Below are 15,033 nucleotides of genomic sequence, written 5' to 3' on the forward strand. Positions count from 1 at the left end.
ATGAAATTCATGCATCTCGAGCCCACGATACTCCAGGATTCCCTCTTTCTTCTGCAATATGTCCAGCTGGACTTTACATTTGTATGGTGCTTCACATTAGGTATCAAGATTCTCAAGATTCCCACTGGAATTGCTTCTGTATGAGGGAAATTAATAGAGTTTTGGGCAGGACCTTGTAACTGCTGAACAGAAACCTGCACTAGATTGTTTGGCGAGAAGCAGCAGGGTGAGCTCTGTGTCCGTTCATGGCTGCGGATAACACATGGAGAGCAATGGTTATGGTCATTTGCCCACAACGGTGTGGGTATCTTGCAAATGATGAGCACGGTCTTAATGGCCTCTTTGTCTCCTCTCCCTCGTGCAGGCAGCTATTTGTGCAAAACATCTTCCACCAGCACATTACCCGTAAGAGCAAAGATCTCCTCCTAATATCTTGCCAGTTGAGCCAACTGCAGCATCCCGGGATTTCCCAGAAACTTTTAATCACTGCTAGGTCTTATTTGGAAAACACCAGCCAGGCCCGTGCTTTGCATGCTTGGGATAGCGCAGGGGAAAGGCTCGGAATTGTAGGACATCTCCGGGAGAGGTAGAGCACTGCCGGTTGAGTTGAATCCGTGCAGCTCCTGCAAATACCAGGAATCATCTTAACGGAGACCATGGCATGGTTTGAGTGCCTGCATGTCTTTTCATGCGGTCCCCAGCCAGGAGACCATGCCTGGAAAAGTCTGGCTGACCAAGAAACCCTGCAGATATTTGGGATGAGTGTGGTACGTGTTCTGGAGCAGAGCCGTGTGGCTTTGTGGTCTGTATCCCAACCCCTTGTCACTGAGGATACCCCCAGACTTTGGAGAATGTCCTGCTGTGCTCCAGTCCCTTCCACTCTGGTGGAGACAGCTCATTCGTTACAGACAGTCTTGCATCTGGTCTCTTGATTAATGGACTTGTCTTTTGCAGCCTATTTTGACTCTGACACTGCTTTCTGCTCCACAGATGCTTTGCTGATGTTGAAGAAAGTTTGCCTCGCTTGATAAAGACCAGATCCTGAAATTTACTTCCAAACCTGAAGTAACAATTTTTAACTTGAAATGGTTTTTCCCCAGGAGTCACCGCTCCAGAATCCTTCCCTTATTTGGTGCCTCCTTCACAGCTGGGCCTGATGCTCAGGTGCCAAAGCTCTGCGCACTCGTCACCCCGAGCCAAACGGCCGCGCGCGGGGTCCAAGCGCGGCAGCGCTGCTCGCTGGCCAGCTCGGTGCCGCTCCTGTTCCTGTGCACCCTGCGGGGCTTCCCTGTGTCTTGCTGCTGGGCTCGGAGATGCCTTTTCAGCCCCTTTTGGCCAACATGCGCTCGCTTGAGGTTGGGTCTGGCCACCTTCTTCTGTGTCTCGAGACCTGACCGAGCTGCTCTCGGGACATCCTCCCCGCGGCCGCGCTCGGCTTCGAGCCGGCTGCTCCGGCGCCGTTGCTGCCGCCGCTCGGCCTCGCTGCGGGCGGCTGTTGGTCGCTGTTGGCTCCTTCCATGGTAATGGGTCCCGTTGGGTCCGCGGTGCGCGAGCGCTCCCCGAGCCGCTGCCTCTGCCGAGGTTGCCTCTTCCCAGGTGCATTTAGTCTGTCTGCACATGCTGACTCATGACAGCCGAAACAGCTGTTTTCAGCTCCAGGCACTACTGTGTGCAGGGACCCCTTCTTCTTCTTGACAGCTGGTTTGTTTTTATAACTAATGCCTTCTCTATCCGCTCGTATCTGCCATGCCCGCCTTGAGCATCCAAGGCCCTTTCCTGACTGGCGCACCCTGGCTTGGCCGGCCCTTCCCCACCAGAAGACAAGGATCCCCATTGGAATTAGCCAGACTTGCTGCCCGCGGCCTGCGGATCTCAGGAGGCTTCTGCAGGGAGCCTCCCTTGGAGGCGGCGAGCGGAGCGCGGCCCAGGAGGAGCCGCGGGGCCGCGGCGCGCCGCCGGGGTGACGGGCAGGTTAGCGGCGCTTTGGGGAAGTGCTCCCCGCGCCCGTGCGAATGCAGAAGAGCGGGGGCCGGCGCTTCCTCCTCGGCGCGGTGGAAGTGGCCGTTTCCCTCGCGCCGTGAGAAGCGGCGGCGGCCGGGGAGGAGCCGCGAGGGCTCCCGGCGGCTGGCGGGCAGGTGAGTCACTGCGGGCAGAGTCATTCAGAGAGCCGCCCCAGTCAAAGCGGCCCGTGGCCTTCGCGTGAACTCGCACATGAAAGGTCCGAAGTTAAGCGATGAGCTCATCAAAACCTTGAGGCTGTGGGAGAAAAAGTGGTGAAAAAAGCCCAGAGGTGCCTGCTAGAGGTGCCCCAGCTCTGGGGCAGCTCTGCCCGAGCTTGCTGGGCTCACGCTGCAGCTGGCAAGAGAGAAATATGCTTCTCCCCTAGGGGCAGGGATGCCATCCTCATCCCTGCTTCCTTTTCTTGTCTTTTAACGGTGTGTACGTGTGTGTATCCCCATGGAGCGCCGGTTTCCGCGCCGTGCAGCTGCTTTGGCCACGGGTGGGAAGGCAGCGGGTGAAACCCCCCCCGGTGAAGATGAGGATGAAGCTGGGGTCCCCTCGCCGCCCAGCCGGAGCTGTGGGAACGCTCGTGCTTCCCCGCGCCGTGCGGGTGTCGCTTTCCATTCGGGGCGGGGAGTTTTGGTACTCCCCGGCTGCCAGGAAAGCGGTTGCATGTTGGGGCCCGCGACGCCAGCGCTGCCGCCCTGTCCTACTTGCCGCTTCCCTCGCGCGCCCGCAGAGGTAGGTCGAGCTGCAGCCACCTCCACGGTGATGGGGCACGTCTCTTGGGGACGTCCCTGTCGCAGCTGGGGCTCAGGGACCCTCTTTAGCAGCCCTTGCAGCAGTTGCACGTGGCCCTGCCGTGGGAAAGGGCCCGCTGCTGCCCTGTGAGGGCTCTGGTGTGAGCTGTGAGCTCAGAGCCGGCGGCCTTTGCCGCCCTGCCATAGCGGCCACATCTGTGTCAGGGCACGTGACAAGTGCTAGAGGCACCAACCTGGTCACAAACCAGATTTTTTTTTGTTCCCCACAAGTTACTGTGTGAAAAAAAAAAAATGTGAATGGTTTCAAGCCCTGAGTTTTCTTGGTGTCTTAAAGAGGCCTGGGGAGAAGCGGCTCTCTGGGCTGCACGAGGCAAGTGACTTAGCAGCGCAAAGCGAGGGCCCTGTCCCCGTGTTTCCCCATCTCTCTGGGTTTCCTCCGCCGAGTTAATAAAAATGGGGCCAAAGAAAGTTGCCTTCCAGTGCAAAGGGCTCTTTGGGGCAGCCGTAAAAGCGTGAATAAGCAAGAACCCCTGACTGCGGGGGCTGGTTTAATTGGTCTGGCTTGTTTTATGAGACGGGTTTTATGTTGAAACTCGCACGTGGCCCAGGAGCGACGCTGCAGCAGAGCATCGTTCTCCCGGGAGAGCCCAGGCTGGATGAAGGGCTCCTCATCCTCACTGAGCCACCTGCATGAGCAGCCGAGGAGATGAGGAGGGGCAGTGGTGGGAGATGAGTGGGGAGGAAGCAAAGGCCGCTCGTCACAGCCTTGCCGAGCCTGGAGCCAGAGGGGCTTGGGGACAGGGCCTTGGGGACAGGGCCTTGGGGACAGGGCCTTGGCGAGGTGCTGCCCCAGCGCTGCCTGGCGCCCTCGGCCGCTTCCTCTGTCTGTGCCTCGGTTTCCCCCTGCGGACAGAAGCGCCGCTGACCTGCGTGCAGCGGTTGCAGGTGCACCACAGCACCCGGACCGGGGCCCTGCTGCCCGCCGTCCCCCTGCGTGGCGCTGGGGACCGCTTGGATCGCGCGGGGAGCTCGGGGGGCCCCTTGTGTGGCCGTGGAGATGGCAGCGGGGGCACGGTCCCCTTGTGCTGCTCCGTGGGCCAACAAAGTGGCATTTTACCCCTGCAGCCGTTTTCTAAGCAGTTTGGAGAAGAGGTGGGGAAGCCCTGAGCGCTGCTGGAATAGCAGAGGTGACTTGGAGAGGCAGGGAGAGCTTCTTGCAGGCAGGTTGTGATGGTGGTGGTGGATCAGAGCGGGCCGGGAAGCCGCCTGTGTGCCATGGACAGCTTGCTCTGGGTGCCCTCGGCTCCGTGGGCAGGATGGGTGCGCTAGGGAGAGTCCAGGTCCGGCCTCGGCGCAGAGCGCGGCAGGCTTCACGGGGGAGAAAACCAGGGATTCTGGTAAAAGCGAGCCCGAGTTCCCTCCCTGTACTGCCGAAAGCCAGAGGTAAAGGAGGAGAGGCAGCGTCAGAGCCTTCCCGGCTCCCGAGAGCAGCTCGTGGCACAAACGTGTGCCCGACACGCCGTTTCCCCCAGAAAAGCGGTGCCGGGGAGGCCGCTCGGGGGCTGGCTGTGCGGCGCGGGCTCGGGGCCCTGCGCCGGTGGGTGCCCGCGGCCCCGGCGCCGCGGCCCGGCAGAGGGTGCTGTGTCTCCACCGGCCCGGCCCGCGCGCGCTCCAGCTGTTTGGCACTTGCCCGGCCCCGAGTGCATGATGTTTGGAAGAGTTCGGGCATGTCCATTTGGTTCCCATCTCTCCAGTGCCACCCCCGGTATCCAGGCCAGGTTCTGCAGTCACTGGGGAACGGTCCTAATTCACAGGAAATCGGAGAGAGTTTAATTGTTTTCTCTCTCTCTCTCTCTTTTTTTTTTTTTCCCATGCAGCTGAACAAAAGGTTCATCCTCAGTTTTCTCCATGCCCATGGGAAGCTGTTTACCAGGATTGGGTAAGTGTGCAGGATGTTTATTTTATTTTCCTACATTACAAGTCTTTTTGGAATTTAATATTGTTAGCAACTAAGCTGTGTTTGGAGCTGAGGGCACAGGGTGTGAATTCTTGCAGGCCTGGCCTCCTGCTTCCCATTCTCCTTACCCGCCCTGCGCTCCCCACTGGAGGTGGTTTGGGCTCTTTCTGCCCCCACCTTGTGTCCCGCTCCCACTCGTGCCCTGGGACCCTCTGGCATTAGCTGAGCTTGGCCACTGTCACGTGCACAGGAGGGTCTGGAGGCCGTTTCCTCTCTCTCCCATGCCCTGTCCACGCTCCTTCCCCCTGACATTCCCATTTTTCCACCCCTTCTCCCCGTGCCCCACTTGTAGCCTGCAGGTAGGTGGCTCTGGGGGAGCCTCGGTGGCCGCTGCCCATGAGGAGCACGAAGCTGCTGGGACAAAAGGGCCGAGAGCCTCTGTCCTCGGCCTCCCTGCTGCCCTCTCGGCGACAGCCTCGTCGCAGAGAGCCGCCCTGGCTGCGGGAACCGGTCTGTGCAAAGCGCCCTTGCCGGTGTCAGGTCTAAATGGGTTTCAAACGATTGAAAAGCTCTCCTTGAAGCTAAAGCGAGGCTGATTCAGGCCTGGGCTGAGCTCCCAGCGCGGGGGACGTGCCGATGACCCGGCAGCAGCGTTGGGCCCGGCAGCCTTCCCAGGGAGTCTCCCACCCCTCAGGTGCCAGCGGCGGCTCTGCGAGGGCGGCTCTCGTGGCGAGACCTCCCATGGGTGCAAACGCAGCCTGTGCTCTCGCTGCAGGCTCTGCTTGAGCCCACTCTTGTTTCACAGGCAGATGCACGAGCAGCTCCACTGGCTCCTCGGGTCTCTTGTGGGACCCTCCCGGCAAACAAAAGGGTTGGGAGACCTTTCCCAGGACAAAGCGGAGCAGCTGCCGAGCGGCATCGTCGTCTCCCAGTAACTGCTGGGCTCTCCTGACTCGGGTGCAGTCCTGGGTCGGGGCCCGTCCTGCCTCCCTCGCGGTGCGGGAGGCCGAGGAGCGGTGCAGGGTGCCAGCCGAAAGCCCTGGCCCTCGCTGCGCGCGTTGCACAGCCTGAGGCGCCAGGCAGCAGTGGCATTCGCTTCCCTTTGGACCCTTGGTAGAGCAGTGGAAAGCAGGAGACGTGCCGGCCAACCCGTTGATGGTCTGGGCCTCCGAGGGAGAGCGGGAGCGCGCGGCGCTCGCTGCCAGCACCGCGCTCTGCCTGAGTCACAAGGCACCGATTATCTGATTGTGGGCAGCAGGCTGGCCTGGCGCGAGGACGCGGAACGGGGCGTCCTCCCGGCTGCAGGGAGAGCGCGAGCGGAGCCCGCGAGAGCCCCGCGAGGGAGGCCAGAGCATCCCCCGGTCCTCGGCTCGGCCGGGGCCGCGCTCCGCCTTGGACGCCGGCCAGCGAGGGGATTAATGGGGATGTTGCACTGATTGCTTGCACATTTGGCTCCTGAGACTTCGGTGAAATTAAGACGCAGTTTTTGAGGCCGTTGCTTCCCAGGACGGTCATTTAGAAAAGCCAAGTATGTTTAATGGCAGAATATCCCCTGAAGTACTTAGAAAGGAACTAGAAACTAATACCGTGACACAGGAAGAGAAATCGGCCAGCCCTGCTAAACAACTTCCGTGCTTGAAATGGGTAAAGGATGAGGAATAGTCTAGTCCACCTTGGGCAGGATCTCCAGGCATTTATCTCTTTTGGGGGCGGGAAAAGCCAAGGGGGAAAGGGCACGGAAAAGATGATGTTGTGCTAATTAGCCGCTTTCGCTCCTAAAACCACAGGTAAGCAGTTTATTAAAAGCTTCCGCTCGCCTCCTGACCTGCTGGTTCTGAGCTCAGTGGGGTGACTGCGCGCGGCGCCAGATGTGCTGCCGTATCCGAGCACATCTGGCGGCGCTGGGGCTGCCCCGCTCCTTACTGCTGTTATTCCATGGCACTAACGGCCAGCTCCTGGCTAACAAGGCACCCAGCAAAGGTCTCCCCTCGCCTCGGCGTCCTCTCCAACCTAGGAGGGTGTTGCTGGATGTGCTCTGAGGCCGCTCAAGATGGAGAGGTCTTTAGGGATGTTCAGTGTGCTCTAATTCCCTAGTTATGCCCCAGATCCAGGAGAGTTGGCTCTGCAAGCAGGATCACTGGTTTTACACTATCAGAGGGACTCTGTTTTGCACAGACTGGAGGGTCTCTTCCTTGCAGAGGGTAGCCCTGCTGCTGGGCAGCACCGCGTGCCGAAAGCCATCCATGAAACAGGGTTAAAGCCATTTCTGCCTTTAAAAATAGAGACTATTACTGCCCTGAAAGTCTGTTGGGGAAGCCCGGCAGAATTGCCCATGTGGGTTACCAGAAGTGGCTTGCTAATCCAGGCTGCAGCGTGCTGATATCACAAGATCTGAATCTCTCGGGGGAAGATAGAGGAAATTGCTATGGAGGCCTCTGGGGTTGCTGGCCCCGGCTCTGCGTGTCCTCCCTGCTGCAGATTCGGGCCCTCCCTTGCAGTGTCACTGAGCACTGGAGCCTGCAGTTGCTGCGAGAGCCGCATTTATTCTTGCTGCATCTGGCTGTGGCTTTTGGGGGCCTGGGAGTGAGGACACAGCGAGCTCAGCAGAAGGGGCGACAGGACATGAGGACGTTCATGTCACTAGGCTGCAGGTTTTTAGCAGCTGCTTGGTTAGAAAGTTGCCTTCGTGGGATGCAGAGCGGTGAATCTTTTGGCAGAGCTGTTGTGGGCCGCCTCACGGAAAAGTCACAGTCGTTTTCATGACTTAACCATGTTCTTTGTTGCAACTCGTTCAGTTTTTGACCCCTCTTGGAAGACTGCTAGGGATGCAGCAGCGGCCTGCTAAGTAACCTCAGCCGGTTCCCGAGGGGATGCCGTAAGAAGTGCGGGATAAATGCTCAGATTCCCTGAGTCCCGCCGAGGCCTTTGGCGTTGACAGGTCCCCGTGTGCCCAGCCGTGGCACGGAGCAGCGACAGCAGCGCCCTGCACTGCAGGAAGCAGCTGCGGCGCCGCTGGCAGCTGGAGGAGGCCGCTCGCTGCTCCGCCTGGGACTCGCCTGGCCCTTTCCCATGGGCAACGTGGGGCTCTGAGTGATGAGATCCGGGAGCTCGACCGCAGCGCTGGGGAATGCGGAGCCTGGGGCCACGGCGCCGGCTGCTTTGAGGTGCCATCCCGCTGGGCGAGCAGCAGCGGCCACAGAGGAGCCCAGGGCCCGGGCGCTGCGGAGGAGGAGGAGGAGGAAACGCTCTGGCCGGCGTTCAACGCGCTGGAGCTGCCACATCCGCAATGTGGCACCAGTGTGTGCAGCTCGCTACGGCCTGGGCTTCTTGGGAGTCCCATGGGCTGCGCCGGGTCCAAGCGAGGCCTCCTGGCACCCTTCCCAGATTGGTAGAAGTCAGTAGAAAAAAATGGTTGGTCAGAAATGACTCATAAAGGCCGTGTTTTCCTGCCAGAGGAATGCTGCCTGTCAGTGACAGAGCAATCCCTCACTGCCCTCTCGGAGGAAGGCTTCAGCCGTCTCCCTCTCACCGCCTGCACCTTCGCTCCCGAGGCAGTGCCTTCCTGCGAGCCCGGGAGCGGCGGGGGGCCGCGGGGCGCCGAGGGAGCCACCAGGCCCCGCGCGTGCTCTGCAGCCTCTCTCTGTGTGTGTGTGTGCAGGATGGAGACGTTCCCCGCCGTGGCCGCCGAGGTGCTGAGGGAGTTCCAGGTCCTGCTGCGGCACAGCCCGCCGCCCATCGGAAGCAGCCGCATGCTCCAGCTCGTGGCCATCAACATGTTTGCAGTGCACAACTCCCAGCCCCGAGGTACCACGTGCGGCGGCCGGGGGGGCGGCTCCTCTTTGCACGGGCGAGGCGTTGCAGGAGGGTGGGCGGCCCCGACACCCGCTGAAGCAGAGCCCGGGTGAGGGTGTCTGTGCGCGCAGGGCAGCAAGGGACGCTCGGCTGGGCCGCGGTGGCACTGGGCAGCGCTGAGGAGCGAGGAGGCATCGCGCCTCCCCGGGGCTGAGCCATCCCGCGCACAGCGGAGGCCGCCGTTTGTGGCTCTTCCCGGCATTTAGCTTGGGCCCCGCTCAGTGCCCAGGCTGGGAGCATCCCGGAGGGGTCGTCCCATGGGGAATGCTGCTGCCTGGGGCTGCCTCTGTCTGCCCTGCGCCTTTGCAGGCAGCTCGGTGATGTGCTCGGAGGTGCTGCTCTCTGCAAAGACCGTCTGGAGCCTCTGCCTCATATTAAAGCCCCTAGAAAAGCAAAGCAGGTGTAATATTGATCAGTAGATATGTCACCAACATGGAATCTCTGCCAGTGAGCTTGAAATTACTTCCAGGGCACAGGGTTTTGCCCCTTCTACCCCTCCAGAGAAGCACAGGGGCAGGTGCCCAGGTCTTTGGAGCTATTCGTTGGGTAGGAGGGGTGCAGTTTGGAAGCAGGGATGGGGCCGCCTCCCTGCTTGGGAAGAAGCAGCATCTCCCATGCCAATTGCTTGGGATTGAGATTCCAAAGATGGAGACCTCTGCCTGGCTGGAAAATTTCAGCTGTGCCCAAGCTGCCATGTGGGCAAAGGGACGGTGCCCTGAGGAGCCCCTGCTGGTAGGTTTCTCCTTCATGAGCCGCTTGGCAGAGCGGCAGCAGCAGCCGCGCGCGGGCGCCATCCTCTCACCCCACGGGTCCCCTTAGCGAGGAGCCTTCCTGCTGGGTGCCGAGCAGCCGCCGGCCGAGCTGGAAGGGGCTGGAGGATGATGAGCACCTGCCTCCCGGTGCGTGTGTGAACAGCCGTGTCTGTGCTGCAGGCGGGAGCGGGTGGGAGAGAGGAGGTTTGTGTGGGCCGTGCAAGGCCCGGTGGCAGAGCTCCACGCGGTCCCGGCTCTCGGACCACTGGCCTCTGCTTTTCCATCCGTACCCGAGCTGTTGGATGTCTGTGAGGGTGTCAAAAAGGGAGCGCTTTTCATCTCATGTGAAAAACAAGTTTCCGTGGAGTTTCCCGTTCTCTGTGTGAGTAGCTGCCAGCTGCTCCCAGCTCTGAGCTCTCTGGAGGAAGCAAGACCGGGACTCACTGGAGACCCACGGCTGTGGGTAGGTTGGCACCGTGCTCGTCCTCCGATGCCCACGGAGCCCTTGAAGGGTTTACTTCTCTGGGGGCTTCTTGCTCTGGTGACCCTCAGTGTCCTTTCGGGTGCTGTTGGCCAAGCAGATGCTGCTGTCAGCGCGATGCCCGGTTGGTCTCGAGGTGCTGGCAGAGCCAGTGTGGTACCGAGCTGGGAGCTGGTGCAGGGCAGCAAAGCGAAGGGTCCGGAGGTGCGAATCCACATGGAGATGGTTGCTAAATTATTACCAGAGGGTAGTAATTCTTACCAGGGGCTGCCTGGGGCTCATTCACACGGCCGACGGGAAGGTGCCTGTTGCCTTTCCCAGCCCGTGAGCCACCTTCGCGGGCCGCAGGAGCGGCCGTGGGTGCCGGGCGGGCGCGGGGTGCCCGGCTCGCGTGCCGCCGCGGGCTGGGGGGCGCAGCCGGCGCTCGCCCGCGGGAGCTTGTCCCAGGGCTGGAAAACCGAGCGCCCTCCCGAGCTTCCCTCCTCCTGAAATCCCGCAGCAGCCCCGGGCTCGGAGCACGGCCGCGGGCCCTTCCTTCCGCCCGTCTCTGACCTTCACCACGAGCTCCCAGCAGCGGGAGCAGAGCCGAGGGCTCGGAGGCAGAGTGGGAAGCTCTTCCCAGAGCCTCTTTTCCCAGCCCTCCGGGGGAAGTCGATCTCTTTGGGTCTTTCCCTCCCTTCTCACCCAGACCCGGCAGCTCCTGGGGAGCCTTCGGCCTCGCTCGCGTGCCCCGTGCCTGCTGCCGAAGGACTTGCCTGCGCTGGGCTGCGGCGCTGGGAGCAGTTGCGGGGCGGTGTTGCAAGCAGCCCCGTTTCGACTCGGGGAATTTTTACGTAATTTATTGCCCGTTAACGCAACCTTCTAATCGCTAGGCCGGGTATTGAGAAAAAAAGAGAACATAAATAATCAAACACTTAAGTAAACACCCTTCCTCCCCTTCCCCAGGCTCGACTTAAGCCAAACACCTATCCTACCCCCTTCCTAGGCTCATCTTTCCTTGTTTGCCCTGCGGATGACACTCGGCATGTCCCGGTTCCGCGGGGAGGCAGCGGGCAGTGCGCGGGGTCGGGGTCGTGCACGTTAGTGGTTTCTCCTCCTTTCTTGCACCAAGGCGCAAAAGGGAAAACCTCGTTGCAGAGCTTGGAGCTGTGGTTCAAGGAGGGCCCGTCCGCGGGAGGGACGGATGCAGGCGGCTGCAGCCCGCGCTCCGGCCGGGATGTGCGCTCCGGCCGGGATGCTTGTGACTCGGGCGGGCCCTTTGCGGGGTGGCCCCTTTTAACAGTTTGGTAGCCATCTGCACAATCAACTTGCAGAGGAGTTTGGATCCCTTCATCCCAACCACAAATGCTCCGAGAATTTTAATTTTTTTTTTAATTCTGTAATTTGGGGAAATAAAACTCTGGTTTCTGAAAGACTAATTGAAGCCGTGCTTGCGGCAGGGGCATCTCGGTGAGGGGAGAGAGAGAAACCCCCTCCCAGCCCATCTGTGCCCAATTTACTCCGATCTGGCCTCTCTGAGGCTTTTTTTCTTTCTCTCTCTCTTTAATAATTTGTTTTATAATTCCTGGAATCAAACCCATCTCAGACACACTGTTTTATTTTACTGTATTATTGGATTATACTTCCTATAAATCACTGGATGTTATTCATAGGCCACCACCAGAATAACTTCCCCTCTCCCCCCGGCGGGCCCGCATTCCTCACCCGCGCGCCCCAAAGTGGGGGTGCCGCGCGGGGCACCCTCGAGACACTTCCCGGAAATCCCAGCAAATTCTCCTGGCCGGGGGGGGTGCGGAGCGGCCCGCAGCACCTGGCTGCCTTCTGGCACCGGCCGAGCAGCGCCGGGGCCGGGAAGGAGCCGGCGGCCCCGCGGGGGCCCTTGCGGCAGGGCAGGGGGAGCAGCCCCCGCGATGTCCCCTCGGGGCAGCGCTCCTGATCCAGGGGGGAAACCTGCTGCATGAGCCGGGCCGGCCCCGGGCGCCGCTCCCGGGGCTCTCCGCACCAGCGGAACCAGCTCTGGTTGTCCGTGCTAGGAGGAGCTGGCCGGGAAGGAGCAGCTCCCTTTGGTGCATGCACTGCTGGGCGCAGGGATGCGCTGCTGGGTGCAGAGATGTGCCGCAGGGCGCAGGGACACGCCGCTGGGCGCAGGGACGTGTTGCTGGGCGCAGGAACTCGCTGCTGGTAGTGGGTGTCCCCGGATCGCAGCTCCAGCAACCTGCTCCTTGAAGACTCACACCGGCTCCCCGGGGCTGACCCTGCCCAGGGCTCCCCGGCGCAGTGCAGGCTCCAAAGCAGGAGGAAAACCCTGGTTTTCTTTCTGCTTTTGCCACATATGATGGCACCGGGCGCAGCCTGTGCTTGGGCAGCCGCCGGCCTCGCTGCCGCGGCGCTCGGCCCCGCGCTGACCGCAGCCGCTCCAACCCAGGACCTAAAGCCCTTAAAATATCCCCAGAGACGTTGCGGAGACTGGTGCTCCCTGCCCGTGGCGGCAGGACTAGCCCTCACCTCTGACCATGTCCGCGTTGCTCGTTCGGTTTCCCACGCGGCACGCGGCTTTGCTCACATCGTGGTGCCAGAAACAGACTCGGCTGCAAGTATTTTCTGCTTTTGTGATGTGGCCACTTCTCGATGGCTTCTCGTGCGGCTCGTAACCACATCTTGTGTACCGGGGCAGACAGAAGGTGCTGGGAGCTGAACCCGAGAGAGTCCAGTGCATTGGAGTTTAAAAATAAAGCAGTGTTGTGGACTGCTGCTTCGGTTTAGCGGGGTTTTAAAATTAGGTCCAAAGCGAAGCCTAATAAACCTCAGGCTGCAGATAACAAAAGCAGCAACTTGATCTTGCTGTGTCTGCGGAGCAGAGCGGAGCCCTGTCCTCCGGCGTTGCCCTTGTGCGTGGTGGAAGGCGTCGAGCCCAGCGGGTTTCCCAGCTCCTGGGCTTGCGGGCACAGGGCTGGGCTGTGCCATGGAGCACGGAGGGTGTCCGGAGAATCCAGGCATTCCCTTCACCCTTCCCATTGCTACTCTTCTCAGCTGCTTCAGGGGAGAGGTTTGGGGCAGGATGAAGGCCGGAGGGCTGCTCTAAGATGCTCATCCTCCGATGAGGCTTAGACAGGGGAAGATCAAGCTGCTGCTTTCGTTATCGACAGCCTGAGGTTTATTAGGCTTCGTTTGGAGCCTAGGTGCTCCTCCTTAGAGCAGGTCCATCCTTCCCCCTGCCGTGTGGCTGGCATGGTTGTCACTGGCCCTAGGTGCTCCTCCTCAGAGCAGGTCCATCCTTCTCCCTGCCGCCTAGCTTGCATGACTGTCACCCTGCGTGGTTGTCACCCTGCGTGGTTGTCACCCTCTCTCCCAAGCAGCTGCTGACGTGTCACCGCGTACACAAAGCCCCTTCTTTTGCCTTAGGAGGTGACTGGCAGCGCCTGGGCACAGCTCGGAGCCGCTCGGGCACACATGACGCCCCGGCGAGGCACTGTCCCCCTCGGCATTGCCTTTCCATCCCTTCCCTCCCGCTTCCCCAGGACACGCACGCGGCCGGAGGTGGCAGCCGGCCCTCCGGACCCGCTTCCCAGGCGGGAATGCTGGAGGTTGGCACGGGCACTGGGAACCGTAGGCGCCTTTCCTTTGGGGGAAGGAAGCTGTCTCAGACTCAAGACGCATCTGCAGAGTTCAGGTAAAAAGCTTTGGCCCCGGCACGTCTCTCGCTCGGGCTCTTGAGGCTGGTGGCAGCAATGTTTAGACCAAAGTCTTCCTTTGCTTATTCCCCTCTGTTTCCTGTTTAAAAGGCAGATTGTCACATATTTGGGGATTTATTTACCGTAATTGGAGTTATTTTCCTGGCTGCTGCCTTCTGCCCTCTGATGCAAGACTCCGCAGCGAAACGGGTGTCCAGAAAGCCATGTGACTTTTTTCCCCTTGCCACAAGTGCCAGCGGGAGCTGCAATAACCACCGCGCTGCAGGGAATTTCCACTTGCAGTTCAGGTTTCTGAAATCTAGACGCTGGCTCCGGAGGCGAGCGATGGAGCGGGGCCTTGCAGCGGGCAAGGGGAAGGTTTCCAGCGAAGCCCAGGGCTCGCTGCCCTGTCACAGCCTCCAGTCCTCTCCTCCAGCTGACGTCCCCATGGCTCAGAGTGGGACCAGCTCCCCGAGGGACTCGCCACCGCGTGCGAGTCGATCCCGGGGCATTCCAGGGCAGCAGGGAGAGGGGAATGATTTGTGCTCCCTGCCTGAGAGCCCGCTTTGCAACCCGATAGAGCAAAACGGCGTGAAAGGAGAGGTAGGAAATGGGGCACACGCTGTAAGGCAGAGCAGGAGGTGCCATCCTCGCCCCCAGCCCTCCTCGGGCATGCAGGGGTGCCAGCTAGCGAGGACGAGGGTGCAGCGAGTGCAGCGGCTCTGCTGCAGCTTTGGGTGTTTGCAGGGGGGCAGGAAATCCTCCCGCTTTTGAAGAGCTGTTTCTGCCTCTTTGAGGCGCCTTGCACCTTTGATTTCCTCCTGCTCCTAAGCCGCACCGAGGCAAATTACTGCGTTTCTGCTTAATTCTCGGCAAGAGCGTCGTGCAATTAGGCTAATTAGGGTGCTTTGTGAAGTTGTAAAGCTCTGGGTGGAGCTGGCGGGGCTGTTTCCCAGCGCCAGGTGCGGGCGCGGAGGCTCTGCGCCGGCTCAGGTGCAGCCGCCTCCGCTGCCCGGTGCCAGTGCCAGCGGTGCCAGTGCCAGCGGGCCCGGCCAGTGCCCCAGGGCTCTGCCTGTGCAGCCCTCATCTTCTCCCACTGCCTCCATCCCACTGGCCTCGAACGGAGCCAGTTCTCAGCGACACTGTGCAGAGCTGCCTGTGGAACTTTTTCCGGGCTTTTCCTTTTCCCTTTGGATAACGAGGACCGGTTGTATTGATGCTCGGGAGCCAACGCGGCTGCGGTGGCGCTTGCAGCCCGCGGGCAGCGCTGATAGCCCTGCCTGCCCGCGACCTGTCCCCAGTTGTCCCCTTGTGCTCCGTGCCCTCCAATGCCACCCGTCACCGCGGGGGCGCACGCAACCATAGGGCACATAGGAAGGGCGCGAGTGCCGGGCCGTCCCACGGGTGGCCCTGGGGCGCACCGAGCTGCTCCGCGCGAGCTCTCCATGCGCTGGGCACCACGCGCGCTCTCCGTGCGCTGGGCACCGACAAGGGGACGTTGCGTAAGAGAGCGGCCGGGAGCCGCCGAGGAGGCACCACGGCCGCGACGGCAGCCGCG

General features: G+C 61.1%; 1 protein-coding gene across 2 annotated transcripts in view; it reads left to right on the plus strand.

Annotated features, from left to right (window-relative positions):
• SMG6 (SMG6, nonsense mediated mRNA decay factor) overlaps positions 1-15,033 on the plus strand; it is a 98,439-nt gene that overhangs the window by 19,128 nt on the left and 64,278 nt on the right. Inside the window, exons 8-9 of one of the 2 annotated variants that reach the window (XM_026047979.1) lie at positions 4,640-4,701; positions 8,378-8,523. In XM_026047979.1, coding sequence (XP_025903764.1) covers positions 4,640-4,701; positions 8,378-8,523 — 208 coding nt within the window. Of the gene's footprint in view, positions 1-4,636; positions 4,702-8,377; positions 8,524-15,033 lie in introns of those variants that run through there. The other variant, XM_026047980.1, reaches the window with a different exon arrangement.

The sequence above is a fragment of the Nothoprocta perdicaria genome, unplaced genomic scaffold (genome assembly GCF_003342845.1).
Source record: "Nothoprocta perdicaria isolate Ctin4 unplaced genomic scaffold, notPer1 scaffold_50, whole genome shotgun sequence".
NCBI classification, from domain to species: domain Eukaryota; kingdom Metazoa; phylum Chordata; class Aves; order Tinamiformes; family Tinamidae; genus Nothoprocta; species Nothoprocta perdicaria.